Source organism: Protopterus annectens, chromosome 6.part0, assembly GCF_019279795.1.
Source record: "Protopterus annectens isolate FY-2018-M chromosome 6.part0, PAN1.0, whole genome shotgun sequence".
Lineage (NCBI taxonomy): Eukaryota > Metazoa > Chordata > Ceratodontiformes > Protopteridae > Protopterus > Protopterus annectens.
The window spans coordinates 782,194,620-782,213,012 of NC_056737.1; the positions used below are offsets into that span (position 1 = coordinate 782,194,620).

General features: G+C 39.1%; 1 protein-coding gene across 1 annotated transcript in view; it reads left to right on the forward strand.

Moving 5' to 3' along the window:
* Positions 1–5,780: 5,780 nt before the first annotated feature.
* Positions 5,781–18,393, forward strand: part of L3HYPDH (trans-L-3-hydroxyproline dehydratase) — a 145,737-nt gene continuing 133,124 nt past the window's right edge. Inside the window, exon 1 of the mRNA XM_044074455.1 lies at positions 5,781–6,644. Coding sequence (XP_043930390.1) covers positions 6,164–6,644 — 481 coding nt within the window. The 5' untranslated portion in view covers positions 5,781–6,163. The remainder of the gene's footprint in view (positions 6,645–18,393) is intronic.

Here is an 18,393-nt window from a genome sequence, read left to right on the forward strand (position 1 = left end):
AGCCTTTGTTTACTTTGATCTCTGATTTTTGCAGCATTAATCAGTTCATCTGAAGGGTAGATCATGCTTATTAATGAACTTCTTTGAGAAAGTCACCAAAGACCTGGATGACGGTAAGACAGTGTATACTGCTTATCCTAACCTGGCCAATGCTTTTGACACAATCCCCCACTCAGGTATCATTAAGAAATTCTCCCAGCTAGGGAATCTGTACTGGGTCTTTTACTATTTGGAATCTATTTCCTGGGAAGTCCAGGCTAAAGTAGATGGCCTCCGCAAATTAGGTGCAATCACTGAGTCCCCAAACGATGTTAACATATTGCAAGAGGAGCTAACAGACAAATGATTGGTGCCAAAGCCATGGTCTAAAACTAAATGCAGAAAAGTGCATTATCATTCCTCTTGGCAAAGCAGAATTCCCCACTTATTACAGTACTGACAACACCCACCTAAGCTCAAATCCAGTGGTAAGACAGCTGGGAACACAGGTACATAGCAATCTGAACTTCAACCACAAAGTTTCCACAATGGTAAATAAAGCCTTCTACATTGTGCATCTCTTAAATAAGGACATTGCATCCAGGTCTAAAGATGTTATAACCCCACTGTACTCTACCCTTATCAGACCACTAATAAGACTACACTGCTCCCTTTTACACATACCTCACAAGACACCTGCAGCAGCTGGACAGACCACAGAGGTTCCTCACCAAGAAAATACAGGGGCTCCAAACCATTATCTACATGAACAGGCTGAAAGCCTTGTCATTATACTCTGCATCATATAGGCTGCTAAGAGGTGACTTGTGCCTGGCCTACACGGTAGTCTGTGACCCCATCCTGATGGAAATGCTGCAAATCCCCAAATCTAATGGCACAAGAATCACTCGCTCTAGGAATCTCAACCTAGCCTGTGACATTAACAGAACATGCTGAAGAGGCAAATATACCTCGTAGAGACTGTCGCTCCTCTGTAATAAACTTCCAATTCACATGAAGCTGAGCTGCTCACTACCCTAACCAAGCACAACCTAGACAAATGGATGAGAGACCTCAAATTCACCTCAGGGGTGGCACCCATGTCCTTCATGGACAGGAGCAGTCGCTGCTGACCACAGACTCACTCTGCAAATTATGTCCACCTAATAAGGACAATTGGAGCTACTTGGGATTAACACGGCAAGGCTTTTAAGGTCGCTAGTGCCGCTAGTCTAGTAACCTCCAATGAAACTATGAATAGCTGCTTAAAGTTTCTTTTTTTTCAGCTTTTTGTTATTTGAGTTGATGTATCCCTTCAATGTTTAATTTATTTTAACTAGCTCTGAATACATTTGAATTATTTTTCCTCTAAATTACTAGAAGCCATCACCTGAACCAAAACTGGAGCTTGAAATGCTTTTTACTGACTAGTTGCTGTATTCTTTTCAGTCAGTGTTTCCTCTTCATCTTTTCCAGTTGAATTTCTTTTAATCTCTCCAAATTGTTTCTTTGCTGGCATCCAGGTAGTGTACGTGCTAACCAGTAACTGAATTTTACTAAAGCTGGCAGACTTGCAAGCTTTTATCTCTTTCTTTTTCACACTGGGAGAGCGGTAATTAAGCTGTTGATCAATTTACAGTTATCTTGAAAGTCCAAACCTGCAGCTAAGCTCTTTCTCTTACGAAAAATAAAACAGTGAGAGAAACAAAATAAGACCTGGCACAAGGAAAGACAGATATAACTCTCATCTCCAACAGATACTGAGCAAATGGAATAAGTGGAATGAACACAACCAATAGCAACATATAGTGAAGTTCAATATTAAAATGTAGGTTAACTGCAAAAGTCAGATAGATTCAAGGAATGGGGACAAGAACCTGATAAATACTGTTAATTTAAAAAAATGAGCATTAAAGAAACCTCCTTCCCAGCAGCAACTGCAGTGGTAAAAAGAAGCACGATCGACAGCTACAATACAGTGCAGTTCCACTTTAAATGCAGTTAACTTCAGGATGATGTACGGGGAAAAGGGAAACCTAAACAATCTTCATTCAACTGCAGCATGTACTTTGCAGAGAGAAAGAAGACCAACATTCTTTATTCAATTACAGTACACACTTTAGAAATGTACTCCAAAGCAGTTTATTAAACAGCATGACAATTTGGTGATAAGTGACACACAAAATAATTGAGTAACGAGAAGAGCAAGGTATAACTGATCACAATAAGTTGTTCTGTTGCTTGCTAAGGACACTAAAACTGTTTCTGTAATTACTTTTTTTTTTATTTTTGTTTACTTTCCAGCTGTAAAGCACTTCTCCCTAAAACTCTCTGTAAATGTTTTTGCACAGATAGACTATCCTACTAAAATGTATGTATACATTTATATACATAAATAAATACACATACATTATCTATACATGTAGACATACACACACGTGTGTGTGTGTTAGTATATGTATGTGTGTACACATTATATATATATATATACATATACATACACATATATATAGATATATATATATATATATAGATATATATATATATAGATATATATATATATATATATATATATATAGAGAGAGAGAGACAGACAGACAGAGAGAAAGAGCAGCGTGAGAGAGACACAGACAATTTCTGGAAACCATAAGTTAAAACATTGCCAAGCAGTTTAAAGAGATGCAGACAAGGACCACAAATAAAGAGCTTGAAGGCTTTAAATGCATTTATTTTACTTCCGCCAACTGGGAAAGTACTGACTGGGCAAGAGAACCCCTTTTCAGAGGAGGCCTTGGAAGAAAATTCCATAAAATAAATAAAACATGTACAGTAGCATTTAACACGGTACAAAAAACATGGTCAAGCACTGCAAATGCATTTACAATACAGTAACAGAATGTAAAATGGTAATTAACATGTACAATCATCTCATATGATTTTGTGGTGCTTTTCCATTATCAGGGCAACAGCTGTAATGCTAACGATAATGATAATGGAAAAGTACCGATTTTGTATATATAAAAAGTCAAATTAACTACACAATATTACATTACAATATAGAAATACAAATTGATAGGAAGAAGTAAGAATGACATTTAATGAGGAGATCACCATGGAAACGTTGATATTCTGTAAGTTAACTTGATGGTCATTTCTATGACTGCCTATATTCTCATAAATAAGAGGCATACAGATTAGATTGGGAAAGAGACATTTCAGGTGGCATGACTGCTTATAAAAGGAGAAAAAATTGAATAGTTAATTAACCAAGACAGGTGGAGAAATTAATAGAGTTAAGAGTGACAAGGGTAAGAACACAGGAGGAGAAAATAGCAATGTTGACAGGTGGAGAAGGAAGAAGGGGACGATCCTACAGTATTATAGTTTAATATAAGTAGGGTGATAAAACAGAGAATGCTCAAGCTGTACATACTTTTATCTAGGGGTTGAACAATTGCAAGTTAATTAAATTATTGAATGACTGCAACAATTAGATACCAAACACAGCTTCAGTTTAAAGAAAAAAAAAGGAGAGAGAAAGAGCTAGTGGTACTAAAATTTATGTTGAAATGCCCAATCCTAAAAAAGAACAGTATTGCAACTCTTGAGAATTGGGGAGAGGGCAACAGCATATACTTGGGACAAATGATGGGGGAACAATACTCACAAATAATATACCGATAGTATGGCATTCACACTCCAAGGGGGCTGCCACAAGTTATAAGCTGATACCCACTCGGGTATCATTGAAAAACTCATCAGCTTAAATGTTAACCCATACATCACAAGATGGGTTGCAAACTGGCTGAGTGACAGAACCCACAGGGTCAGAGTTGCTGGCGCCATGTCAGACTCAAAGCCTGTCACAAGTGGTGTCCCACAGGGCTCAGTCCTGGGCCCACTCTTGTTTGGCATCTACTTTTCCGAAGTACAAGCAAACACAGGAGGGTTATGGCTGACAAAGTTTGCAGATGACTGCAAACTGGGCGCCACAGTAGAAAACACATCTGACACAGATATCCTTCAGAAGGGTCTCACAGAAACAGATAACTGGTGCCAGAGCCATGGCCTAAAGTTAAATGCCAAAAAATGCATAGTCATACCCTTCGGGAAAAACAAGGTTACCCCTAGCTACCAAATAGGTGGCAATCCACTGTGCACAGAAGAAGTTATCAGGGACCTGGGGACCCAGGTTGATAGTAGTCTGTCATTCGACACCCATGTAGCTAAAGTAGTTAGGAAGACCTTCTACATTGCCCACCTTATCATGAAGGGATTCTCATCTAGATCAAGGGAGGTCATAGTCTCCCTTTACTCATCACTCATCAGACCAATGATTGAGTACAATGCCCCATTCGGAATGTATCTGACCCGACACTTGCAGCAGCTGGAGAGGCCACAAAAGTTCCTCACCAAAAGGATAAAGGGTCTCAAAAATCTGTCCTATGCTGCCCGACTGAAAGAACTCCAGCTCTATTCAGTCGCTACCGCTTGCTCAGAGGTGACCTTTGCCTAACATACAAGGCCATGTCAAACCCAGATTTGATGAATATGCTTCACCTCAAAAAATCTAGATCCATCAGAGCCACAAGGGCGGGAGACTTAAACCTCGACACGGCTATTAATAGGACGTGCTGGAGGGACAGATTCATCACCCAAAGACTCCCTATGCTGTGGAACAAAATCCCGGTACATGTGAGGCAGAGCACCTCGCTGGCCTTGTTCAAGAGAAATCTTGACCAATGGATGGGAGATCGCAGATATACCCCAGGGATTACCTCAGTGTCACTGCTCGACAGAGGCACAGCAAAATAATGGGTATAGTTCCCCATACTAAAGGGGTGGCGTAAGCCACAAAACAATGGGCTAGGCTTGTAAATGCCCTCGGGCAGATAGCCTAGTATGAACCTATGAACCTAAGATCTGTTACGAGAAAAAAATTGGGAAGAGCAGAAAAAAGAGGCAACCGTCACTTCACTAAATCAGACCCCTGCCAAATGTGTCTGACATTTGAAAACAGCAAAACAGCAAAGTACCCTTACCGATTTTCTTACTATAGAGACCTAGAAGCCTCCAGTAAGCGTATCTCGATTTTAAAAGTTTCTGTCCAACAAAAACATAACATTCTGCATCAAAGAATGCTACAGCCATATATGGTTTCACATTTTCAGACTCCTAAAATTTTGTTCTTCCTTCGGCTTTTCCCGGTTACGGGTCGCCACAGCGGAATTCCAGTCCGCTAATGATTGGCAGTAGATTTTACGGTGCCGAGGTGCCAGCTCGACGCCCAACCTTCAACGAAGGCAGCCCATTCACGCATGTCTTCCGATGGCCACTCGACCTAAATAAGATCTTTTATTTTATTATTTTTAATGTATATTTTTAGTGAACTCCGTATTCACAAATAATACAAAAGGTGTAAAATCGTAACGGTTTTAAAAGATTTTAAGATAGTTAAAAAGAATTATGGCTTTCTGTAATAAACAAAAGTACATTTCCTGTTCTAAAAGTCTTAGGATATTTGCTATGCTCATCCCCCTTACCAAAGATATTAAAATTGCAAAAGAAATCAGTACAATCACTGTTATATTTCTCTAGCTAGTGTCAGCAACAGCTAGAAAATAATGATCAATTACCGGCGCTTGTTTTTCATTCCAGCAAACCTGAGATAGCTTATACATTATATAATAGTACCCCCACACTAGTAAAATTATTAATAAAAATCTGATTTAACTCAGATGCTTCGGGAAAAATGAACATCACAATGCGGCGAGTCCGAATACAGTTCCGACACAAAAAAGTAAAAACAAAACCTTTAAACTTAAATTCTACAAACTTACCCATTTTACTCCAGCTGTTTATTTGTTTTCTGCATACAGTAAATCGAACGTTTTTTTAAATTCTGTTCATAATCCTTACTATTTTCCGGGTTGCAGTTAAGTTATCACGTGACATGCAGCATCTACGGCAAGAACGCAAGTTAAAAAGTAAACTTGCTTAGTTGGCATTTCTACATTGCGACTCAGAACGCTGAGTATTATTGTGTTTCGTGTTGCAATGTATTTATGTCCTTACCCAGTTTTGACTTTTTATAAAGAATATATATTGTTCGTTTGCCAAATCATTTAAGGGAGTTATAGTCATCTAGTTTTTGGTTACTTTTATACTTGGTGACTTACAAAACATGGAAGTTTTGAAGATCCCACCTCACGATGGTCCCATTTTTTCAGTTGTGGACATGCACACAGGGGGAGAACCACTTCGAATAATATTAAGTGGTTATCCTGAAATAGAAGGGGATACTATTTTGGCAAAGAGACGTTATATGCGTGAGAATTTTGATCACCTGCGCCAAGTGTTAATGTTTGAACCTCGTGGACACTATGACATGTATGGAGCACTTCTTGTGAAAAGTGAAATACCAGAAGCTCACCTAGGTGTTCTTTTCATGCACAATGAAGGGTATAGTACCATGTGTGGGCATGCTGTAATCGCACTCGGGAGGTTCGCCATTGATTATGGTCTTGTGAAAATGTTGCAGTCACCAGAGACTCAAGTGAATATTCACTGTCCATGTGGACTTGTTAAGACTTATGTGGAATATGTACATGGAAGAAGTGGAAGGGTGAGATTTCATAGTGTACCTGCATTTACTTTTTCAACTGGTAAGTCATCAAATATATTTGCTCAGTAGAGTAGAAATGGATAGCAAGTATACCTTTCAATTATCCCTGATGTTGGTTCAAAAGTTTTGCTCTATCTCTCTTTAACTCCCCCTAACAATGAGGAGAGAAAAGGTGGCATATTACACTTAATAAGTAATGATAATAGAGTTATAGATTTCTTTTACTTCAGAAAATGCATGTTTATTCATGTTTTTTTATTTTGTGAACTTCTTGGGTTAATCATACTAATATTTTAAACAGAGCTCCTGGTTGTCCCGGTTTTGTTTCTGGATTTGTTCTTGATACTGGAGGTAAGAGGCTGAGAGTTCTAGGTAGCATAACTTAAAAAGTTCTGATTACACCGCTTAAACTATATCTTCAAACTTTATTTTCCATCAATTCCATTTATAACAAACCTTCCTCTTTAGAACTAACAAGATTGTGCTTAATAATAACAGGAAATAGTTTGCAAATGAGGTTGGAGATGTTCATTATGAAGCATGTATACTTCATTCTAAAAGTTATGGAATGACATTAGGATCCTATTCTCAAAATAATTTAGATGGGAGTTGCCTGCTAGGGATCAGTTTTACAAATTGATGCTGGATAATTTGTTTACTTTGCTATATTAATTTTTAAAAGTTACTACAAACGATATTTCTACACAAGTTGAATTGCTGTTTCGTTCAAGTATTCACGTGGAAAATAAAGGATATGTTGCTGTTTTATATCAGATGTTAACATGAAAAGTGTTTTTTTTCATTCTCATGTATATAGTTTTCCAGAGTATAAAGGAAGCAAATAAGACTGATGTTTTTGCTATGATGCACCATAATTTACTTTAAACTACTAATGTGAGTATTTATGGAAATAACTTTTGTGTAAAACTAGCAGAAAAAGCTGTTACTTGATTGACAGCAGTTGTACAAGTTTAATTGTAATACAGGGCAGCATCAATGTTGGATAGCTTTCAGTACCAGCTAGTCACCTTGCTTTTAGATGCCATTTAAATTGCTGCTCTTGGAACATTTCCTGTCTTTGGTTCAAAAATCTTCTGTCACTACGCATCACCACACACTCACTGAGGTTAATAGATCAAGGCACCTTTACAGTGCACAGCCATGATTAAAACTGGTACTAGGTGAGAAGACGTAGAAAGATTGTGGCTGCCAGCTGGCATACCATGTTTGTACATCTTTGGAATGAACTTTAATTTTTTTATTGTCAAAAAGTGAAACGAGTTCTCGACTGATGTGCACGAATGTCTGTGTTGCAAAGGTAATATCTAACCTCAAATGACATAAAAGATTATATGATATCATCATTGTATTTTATCATTCTAACCGATTTATTCCTGTGCATATAATCATTTAATTCTGTTTTATTGTGTGCCTGTCAGTAGTTACTTACTTCTCTGTGTGAATTGGATGAGCACTTGTACATTATGTTTCTGCAATTACTGTGAATTTTATGTGCTCTTTGGCCCTGGTCATGGTTGAAAAGGAACAAAAGACCCTATTTGTGCAAATAGTCAGTTCTCTTTGGCATTTACTTGGTTTCCCCTGACTTTGCAGCACTTGATTAAAACTCTTCCCAATACATTGCTGCTCCACACAAGTCTGCAGATCTTATCTCATATTTTTCTCTACAAACGCACACCATATTGATTCCTCACCCCTCCCTCATGAAAACAATATGTTGTACTCAAGCACCTGCTAATAAAGTTTGCTGGACTTTAAAACTGCAGAAAATTAATCTAGGAAATCAGTCACCCTTAACACTCTCATTTATCTGGTTAAAGTAATCTATGGACATTTATAAGAACAGGAATTTTGTTTATTTTCTGCTCATTTCAAGTGTTTTTGCCATTTTCCCCATGATCATATATTTACCTATTTGTTAACAGGATAGTGGGGTAATAGTAGACCTTGTATCTTTTTGTAAAATCTTCTGTGTGAATATCTGTGCCTTCTGCATGGAAAATTCATACACAAAGGTTATTGACTGTATTAGCTAGTTAAAGAGGACTGAATTGTCAGTTTTGTGATGTGTAAAAAGTGGTGTTCTTGAAGCAGCAAACCATGAAGTGCAATATGGGGTAAATCAATCCAAGACTTGTGGCATTCAATAGCCCAATCAAGAAATGTTGTGGATGTGGCCTGAGAGCAAAATCAGGAGAATTCTTTTGTTATTCATTGAAGCTGAGAAGATGGCTAGTTGTGGTATGCAGCTGACAAACAGACTGTTATGCTGAAGGGACAGTATGAGACCAGACTTTTTATGATGAAGAATTAACCAATGTATGGTTTTGTTTGTTGAAAGCAAACTAAGCTGGATTTCTTTTGTTTTTCTGATGGCCTACACAGTAAACTTTTTTTTTTGTTAATATAAAAGTTCTGTTTCCAGTGATATTCAGACTTGGCATTAGTGGAGAATGTGGGCAATTTGACAATGACTGCTAAATAGAACATTCACTGCAATGCTTTTGCTGCAAAGTTCATAGCTTGTTTGGGTAAATATTTCCTTATGGAGTTGCTAATATTTCTCTGAGATGATCCTGCTGCTTTTCCCAGTATGCTACTATCAATAATTTTTCTTTCCATTCCAGAAGTCTTGCTTCTTACCTAAAAGTAGGGCAAAAATGTTTGTGGAATCCAAGTTGAGACTGACCAGAAACTGGTATGATTGCGACAATGGTGGCTAATATACTTGCTGCCATAAAATAGTTGAGTGAGGGGATGACTTTTAGGCTTACATGTGCATGTTTAAATAATACGTGATTCAAGAAAATTGGGACAGATGTGAATGGACAAATATCTTGTCATCCCAGCTGGCAGGAAAGACATAAAAAACATATAAGGACAAGAGGGAACTGATCTCAGGGTTGAGTCCTGGGTCCTCTCCTGTTTGGTATCTACTTCTCTGAAGTACAGGCTAACACAGAAGGTCTTTGGCTAACTAAATTCGCAGATGACTGCAATATAGGAGCCATAATTTATTTATTTATTTATTTATTTATTTTATTTTACATTTGTTGACCGGGCTAGTCTAGCTGGACATGTATCCGAAACTCCTAAATGAGATGTGGACATCCTACAAAAGGGCCTCACTGAGACAGATGCCTGGTGTCGAAGACATGGTCTCAAGCTCAATGCCAAAAAGTACATTGTCATCCCCTTTGGTAAAAATTCTGTACCCATGAACTACCACATAGGCGGTAGTCTACTTAACACCGAAAGTGTGATAAGAGACCTTGGGACACAGGTGGACAGTAGTCTCTCCTTTGATAATCACATCGCCAAAGTGGTCAGGAAATCCTTCTACGTGGCACACCTCATCACAAAAGGTTTCTCATCCAGAAAAAAAAGAGGTCATTGTTCCCCTCTACTCGTCACTCATTAGACCCATTATAGAGTACAACGCCCCTTTTGGTATGTGCCTCACAAGACATCTACAACAACTGGAAAGGATGCAAAAATACCTCACAAAGAGGATTACTGGCCTCAAACAGATGCCTTACGCAGACCTTCTCAAAAAACTCCAGCTTTACTCCGTCGCATATCGCCTACTCAGAGGCGATCTCTGCCTAACATACAAAGCTATGTCAAACCCAGAGCTGTTGGACATGCTCCACTTAAAGAAATCCCAATCCCTCTGAGCTACACGCTCTAGGGACCTAAACCTTGTCACCACAATAAACAGAACATGCTGGAGGGATAGATTCCTGTCCCAGAGACTTCTCATACTCTGGAACAGACTACCTATCCATGTCAAACAAAGCCCCTCATTAGCACTCTTCAAGAAAAATCTTGATGATTGGATGGGTAATAGGAAATTCACCCCGGGGATCACTTCTGTGGTTCTGCTTGACAGGGGCACAGGAAAATAATTTTCTTGGGTGGCGAAAGCCAGGGTACATTTTTGGCTAGGCTTGTATAGGCCCTAGGGCCAATAGCCTAGTACCTACCTATGAACCTAAGTTAGCCATACATTTTATAACCTTTTTTTTTTTTTTTTAATTCTGGCAAATCATACTCTAACACATTCTTTAAAACTACTATACTTAGAACTTGATTGTAACAGTAAAATACATTCTGTCAGTAAACAGATTAAAAGATCTTTGCCTATCATTATAAGAAGATGATGTGAAGTACTCTGAGAAGGTGCTAACTTTAGAACACTTGTCTGCTAATGACATATTGTCTAAAACTAAATTTCTGCTTTTAAGTCTTAAGTCTAAAGCTGCAGTAAGAAATGTACTATCTGCTGTAAAACTTGTTTCAAGTGGGGAAGAAGGGTATCGCATAGCTAAATTCTATTCCATTAGTAATGGAAAATGTGATTTTAACAGAAATGTGAAAACTGATATACATGCTACAAGTAAAGTTGTTCCAATGGAATGTGATTAGCCTGTAGCTAGACTATTTGAATAATCATTATGTAATTGTGTTACAAGCAAGTTAGTGTAGTGTCTGTGTTTCTGGAAAGCTCTCTGTTATATTTTGACAGTATGATTACCTTAGTCTGAGGTACCGTGGCAGATAAGAAAAGATTAGTACCAAACAAAAAGAGAATATGATATGCATTCATGGTGACAGAAAGGAGTATCCCCTCACAGTAGGCCCTGGCTTGACTTATGATGTCATATTTTTAAAGCAATGTGGGAGGGGGGAAAAATCCACAAATAGAATGTGGCAGACTGATACACTTAAGAAACAGGGAAAGTAACAGTTTGGTAAGAACGGAGAGGGGGAAGAGCAAGGCAGTAATACTGTCAGAGATGCAGAATCAAAAATAGAAAAAGGGAGTTGGAGTAGATGCTACAAAATGGGGCTAGAGTCTGCTTGTGGTTAGACGGTGAAAAGGATCCTGTGTGTTACCAGGGACCCGCCCCAATAATAGAGCAATAGAAATCTAAATCTGTAACAAATGTCAGCATAAGAACTGAAGGTGAACTGATAAATAAAAATCACTACAAGACAGAAGTCTGCACAGAGGCTTACATGAAGCTTTAGCACAGAAACAGGACAAAAATAGAAGTAGGGTTCATAAGTGAGGACTACCAGAGCAAAGAAAAGGTATTAAGTACTAAAATTGAGAAAAATACAAAAAAGAAAATAGAAACTTGTGAACTCCTTGTTAGTGTAAAGGAGAAATGTAAAGACACCTGCTTAGCAACAGCTATCTGTTAAAGAAAACTAAAAAAAAATTGTTCTGAAGTACTATGAGTTTGAGTAACCCTGAGAAGGAATAGAAAGTGAAAGATTGGTATCCAGTTATAGTACGATAGAGCATAACTAAAAGAAAACATAATTCTAAAAAGGCTTGCACAGACGGCAAAAGAATTAAAATAAAAGATAATTTGTCTATGACTACCCTTTGTAAGGAAAGACATTGAAGAACCTGCAGTACCAGTGTTTTTAGGAGACGAGCCTGTGTTTTCCATCTCTGCATAAGTTAATGAAGAAAGTAACACTGAGTTAGTGGATTTACAGATAAGCAGCATAAATTTTAGACTAGCACAATGGGAATACAACACCTTAAGGTAAGACATGGGAGAATATAGGGTAGACTGTAGGGAAGAATTGTGAACAGGATTTTCTCATTACTTCTTACTCCTATTTTGAATTTGAAGGTGACCTCATATAAAGTAAGTAAAGATAGCGAGGAAGTCCTACTATCAGTTGCTAGCACCAAAACCTTCTAGTATACCAGTAAAGAACCTAGACCATAATCGCATATTATGAGGTTACCTGGGGATAGATAAAGCTAAGGCTGGATATTACCCACATTTTACTTCCAAGGTCTAATTAAACAGATGCAAAATGTGTGGACTTCACATTCAGAATGCCAACAAAATGCACCACATGCTCTATTTAAGAGCTCATGGCAGCCATGCCTATTGTAGAGGTGTTCATAAGTTAATACTATGCTGATGATTTATAGCATACCCAGAAGATTCCAGTTGGTTTGTACCGAATGATGTGAATAACCACTGTCAAGTTTAGACCAATTTCAGTTAGTGCCTGAGGGACTAAACCCTGAGTGAATTTACAGTTGTCCATCCATTCATCCAGGTTTTACTTGAAAATGGTAAGGGAGTTGCTTTGCTTTCCATATTAAGGAAGTCTGTTCTGTAGGAGATTCTCTGAGTGAGAGAGAGAGAGAGAGAGAGATCTGTCTTGTCAGCAGGTCAAATTTATGCTACAGTAGGTTTAGTTACCTTGATTGTGTGTTTAGGCTGGTGTTTGTTTTGAGGATGAGCAGGAGGTCACATAGGATTGGAACTTTTGAAGCTTTATAGGATAGGCAGAGGTGCAGAAGGTCCCCTGTCAAGAGTTTGTCTGGGACTGAAGAGGGAGAACACTTTGGTCTGTGTAGCACAAGGGAAACGTGCTCTTGATTGTCCTGGTTCATAGTTGGGTACTAAGCTATTGGCCCTGGGGCCTATATAAGCCTAGCCAGAAAGGTACCCTGGCTTTTGCCACCCAAGAAAACTATTTTCCTGTGCCCCTGTTGAGCAGAGCCCCAGAGGTGATCCCCGGGGTGAATTTCCTATTTCCCATCCAATCTTCAAGATTTTTTCTTGAAGAGTCCTAATGAAGAGCCTTGTTTGATATAGATAGGTAGTTTGTTGCAGAGTATGGGAAGTCTCTGGGACAGGAATCTATCCCTCCAGCATGTTCTGTTTATTGTGGTGACGAGGTTTAGGTCCCTAGAGCGTGTAGCTCGGAGGGATTGGGATTTCTTTAAGTGGAGCATCCGACATAGCTTTGTATGTTAGGCAGAGCTCGCCTCAGAGTAGGCAATATGTGACTGAGTAAAGCTGGAGTTTTTTGAGACAGTCAGCTTAGGGCATATGTTTGAGGCCGTTAATCCTCTTTGTGAGATATTTCTGCGGCCTTTCTAGTTGTTGTAGATGTCTTGTGAGGTACATACCAAAAGAGGCATTGTACTCTATAATGGGTCTAATGAGTGACTAGTAGAAGGGAACAATGACCTCTTTTTTTCCTGGATGAGAAACCGTTTGTGATGAGGTGTGCCACGTAGATGGATTTCCTGACTACTGTGGCGATGTGATTATCAAAGGAGAGACTACTGTCCACCTGTGTCCCAAGGTCTCTTATCGCACTTTCGGTGTTAAGTAGACTACCACCTATGTGGTAGCTCATGGGTACAGAGCTTTTAGCAAAGGGGATGACGGTGCACTTTTTGGCATTGAGCTTGAGGCCATGGCTTTGACACCAGGCATCTGTCTCAGTGAGGCCCTTTTGTAGGATGTCCACATCGTTAGGAGTTTCGATTATGGCTCCTAGTTTGCAGTCATCTGCGAACTTCGTTAGCCAAAGACTTCTGTGTTAGCCTGTACTTCAGAAAAGTAGATACCAAACAGGAGAGGACCCAGGACTGAACCCTGTGGTACTCCACTTGTCATTGGTCTGAAGTCAGATTTGGAGTCTGCTACTTTCACAGTGTGGGTTCTGTCAGTGAGCCAGTTGGCAACCCATCTTGTGATGTAGGGATTTATACCTAGTTTAGTGAGTTTATCTATAATTCCAGAGTGGGGGATGGTGTCAAACGCCTTGGTGAGGTCTGGATAGGCTGTGTGAACCACCTTACCCTTGTCTACGGCTTTGGTGACTGCTTCAAAGAAGTCTATCAGGTTTAGGGGACATGATCTGCCATTTACAAACCCGAACTGGGTGGGGTTCAGAGTTTGGAGATTACCAATGTCCTTGTTTATAAGTTCCATGGCCTTGCAGACCAGGCTCATTGGGTTAATGGGGTGGTAGTTCTCCACAAAGGGGGAGCCACCACAGACCCGGAGTGGGATAACCGTCGCTGTGCGCCATTCAGTGGGTATGAAGCCTGAGGAGAGGCTATGATTGAACATGGTGCTTAGGTGGGGTGCCAGTTCATTCTGTAGTTCATATAGAACGCAGCCTGGGATGTTGTCAGGTCCCATGGATGCTGTGTTCTTGGCTTTGGAGAGTGTGGTTTTTAACTGTGCAGCCGTGATTACAGGAACTTTGCATTCTTCCGGTATAGAGATGGGCTCTTTAGGGGGTGAAAGAGGGGTAAAGTTATCTACCAGGATGTTTGCAATATCAGTTGGTTTTGTATATTTAGTGCTATTTTGCTGTAACTCACAGCAGATCCGAGTGTTGCCATTGAGATTCTTGACATAGATATAGAATTGCCTTGTAGTTGTCTTTAGAATCACTGGCAATTTTGTTTTCATAACTAGCTTTGGAGGATTTTATGAGGGATCTCAGCTTCTTACTGAGGCTGACCATGGAGTTCCTCCAATCATGGGATTTTACTCTTTTTTTGCAACAGTTTCTTTCTTCTGTTGTAGAGTTTGTTTATGGCAGGGGGACCACCAGATTGGCTTCCATGTTTTGGAGGATAGCATCTTGGTTCTGTTAGGGATAGCACAATCCATGCACTCGTGTAAGTGCTTGTAAAATCCATTTGTGTAGGATTCAGCAATTGTACCTCTATTGTCCGTCTGCATGGGTGTCGTGAAGTTTGCCACTTCTGTCTTAAAAAGTGTGAAGTTGGCTTTGGAGCAATGTTTTATGGTGGTTTCCCTAATGGGGGGTGGGGGCGGGATGTGGATGTCTAGGGTGATTAGCTTGTGGTCGGATCTGATCAATGAGGAATTGACCTCTGGTGTGGAACACCGGTCACCCATCTTGGTAATGACTAGATCTAGGATATTGCTGCCCCTGGTGGGGGTGTGGATAAGTTGATCCAAGGCGTTGAAATTTATGAATTCCAGAAAACATTGAGCAAAAGAGTTGGTACATGAGTAGTTTTCCCAGTTAATGGTGAGGTAGTTGAAATCGCCCATTATGAGGGTGTTGGGTTGTACCCTAATTTTTTCCAGTGTATCAAGAAATGAGGAGTAGGAATCCTGGGACATGGTGGGGGATCTGTAGCAAGTTACAATTTGGATTGCGGTCTTGCCCAGAGTTAGTTGCACTTGGACAATCTCGGATACATTATGCTGAGCAACTAGCCTGGAGGTGTGGATATCCTTAATGAATATGGACATGTCTCCGCCTTTAGTGTTTCGGTCCAGGTTAGGTGGCCGAAAGGTGTGATATGAATTATAGCGTGGTAATACAGGGGTGCTCTCTGGAGCCTTAAACCAAGTTTCCGTCACTCCACAGATGTCAATGTTCTCCAATTTAAGGAGTGCCTCTAGTGAATGCATTGTGAGGTTTAGACTTCTAGCACTGAGTAGCATTTCCCTCAGATTTTGTTTGCTTGTACCTGTTACTGTGGTGAATTTGTCATTTGAACCTTGCATAAAAAAGTGGTGAGGAAATGCTGCTGTTCCCAAGCTATTCACGATGAACATAATTAAAATAAAAAATTCATACAGGCTTAAACATTTAAATAGTAAATGCATATGCAAGCTAACACCAGTTCAATTTAATACAATAATCTTGCAAAAAAGGAGCAAGAAGCATATAAAACAGGAGTAGGATAACTTAAAAAAATTAAGAATTTGAAGAATAATGTGTACTGTGTGAAATCTAGCTATTAATATTGTATTAATGCTACCCTATGTTATATATAATGTGCTCGTTTGTTTTAGCCTTTAAACGCTACACATTACTTTCTTTTAAACAAATGTTTATTCCTTTAGATGGTGATGAAAGTGACTTCCATGAAGTGGCTACCAAAATTATATTTTCTGAGTAAATTGCAATACTTTGAACTCCCAGTTCTGCATAAGCTTGCATACACACACACACACACACACACACACACACACGTACACTCACAGATGCACATGCACATACCTTCCATATCCCCATTCCGTACCTGCTGCTGTAATTCAGTACTCCGGAATAGTCACAACTAGCATGCTGAATTAAGTAACTATGAAGATCACTGTCTTAAAAGTCTGTTTTGATCCCTATACCATGGATAACTTAAAAAAAAAAAAACATACTGTTCGGTGAATGTCCGTGTCAGTGAGACACTGAAACAGAATGCTGCAGGTATTGACTTGAGAGATCTTAGGATTCCTAGATGAGTCGCAAAAAAATCACACTTCTGCTTTAGATGCACATTGTATTTCATACTGCATTGAGAAGCAGAGGTGTGATTGGCTGAAGAGATGTGCAGTATTTTATCAGAGCCAGGAGGAAATTGGAGAAATGTCTCAAGTACAGAGAACACTGCCTGCCAGCATGCTTTAATTACATTTTGCAAAGAAAGTGAGACCAACAAATTACTGATTCCTGAAGACTGAAAATTAGGTTAAATGATTTGTGTTGTATTGTGTGGGGTCACTGCCTGTGTTCGCAGGATGCAGACAGGAATAGCATAGGTGGACAGAATACATTTAACAGTGTGTTCTGTCAAAACTTCAAATACACTTTGTATACTAAACTTGTGACTCATACTAAGGTATATGTATGTATACCACAGCTTCTGATTCGGAGTACAAAGCAAAGTGGGTCATGTTAGGTTGTGAATGAGCATTCTTGTCTTGGATGTCAAAGAAACTTTTATTTATTTACTTGTTTGTTTATATTTGTTTACCAGGATAGTCCACTGAAGAGACTTCAAGGTTAGATTTTGGATCAGATGACATTCTGTATAAATGTAGTACTGGGTGCACAGAGGTAGTGCAGTAGTAATGATTAGAAAGCTTGTTTATACGTTAGATATTTACACTGTATACAATATATACATTATTATTCCCATAGTTTATTAATGTGGAGTGGAAGTAGTGGGTAGATTAATAGTCATAGAGAAAAAGGCCCAGTGCTTGGATGATATGTCCCTTTTGGATGCAGAAGCAGTAGATTTGCATGAGTAGGTAATTTTTTAGTTAGGTACTGAAGTTTGGATGGGAGGAGAGTTTCCTTTAAGTACATGGAGAGGGAATGCCAAAAATTGGAGGCTACAGTGAAATAGGAATGTTTTGTATGATGAGTCTGAGTGTGTGAGATGTGCGAGAGCTGACTGAAAGTAACCTCTGAGCTTGTAGATCATTGCTTTTCTATTAGTTAAGCTGCTGGGGGGGGTGATATTAGTTTAATGAGTTGCTCTGCAAGTAGTAGGTCTGCTGTGTTGTATGGGGAGCCTCTTAAATATGGATAGGGTAAAACAGTGATGTTTATGAGCAGGAGATTAAATCAAGTGGCAGCTTACCTCTCAGCTGTACAGATTTTTGCAGTGTCTATTTTTCTGCCTCCTGTTTTTGGCCTGTCTCATAAAATGTGTGGTTTTCTAGCAAATCACTATGGTGATCCAAGGATTGAAGTTGCTAAATAATGACATACATTTGAGTTTTCAGACTTTGTATTCTTAAGAAAAATGCATGTTAAGACAAATCCTGTTATTCTATCAACTTTCTAACTTTATAAGACCGATATTTAAAATCTGTCCCTATTTTTGGACCTTTGTCCCCCATTAGATCAGGCTTTGTCCAGATTTCTTGATCTAAGAGGTTGAGAGGTATGAGTGGCAGATTTTAGTAGTGATGGATTGGAAGGTGCTTGTGCTTTTTTGGGAGACCGATGAGATGAGGGGAAGCCCATATAATTGGTTCAAGAGGACTCCTTTCCTATTGCAGATCTAGCTGGGTTGTGAAGTATAGTGTGATCGTGTTAGCTTAAAAGAGAAGAGAGTTGAATCTGTTCCTGGATTTCTCGATGTGAAGTTGAAATTTGAGGATCTTGATCTAGCTAATTCCCAAGGTATTTAAAGATTTGATCTA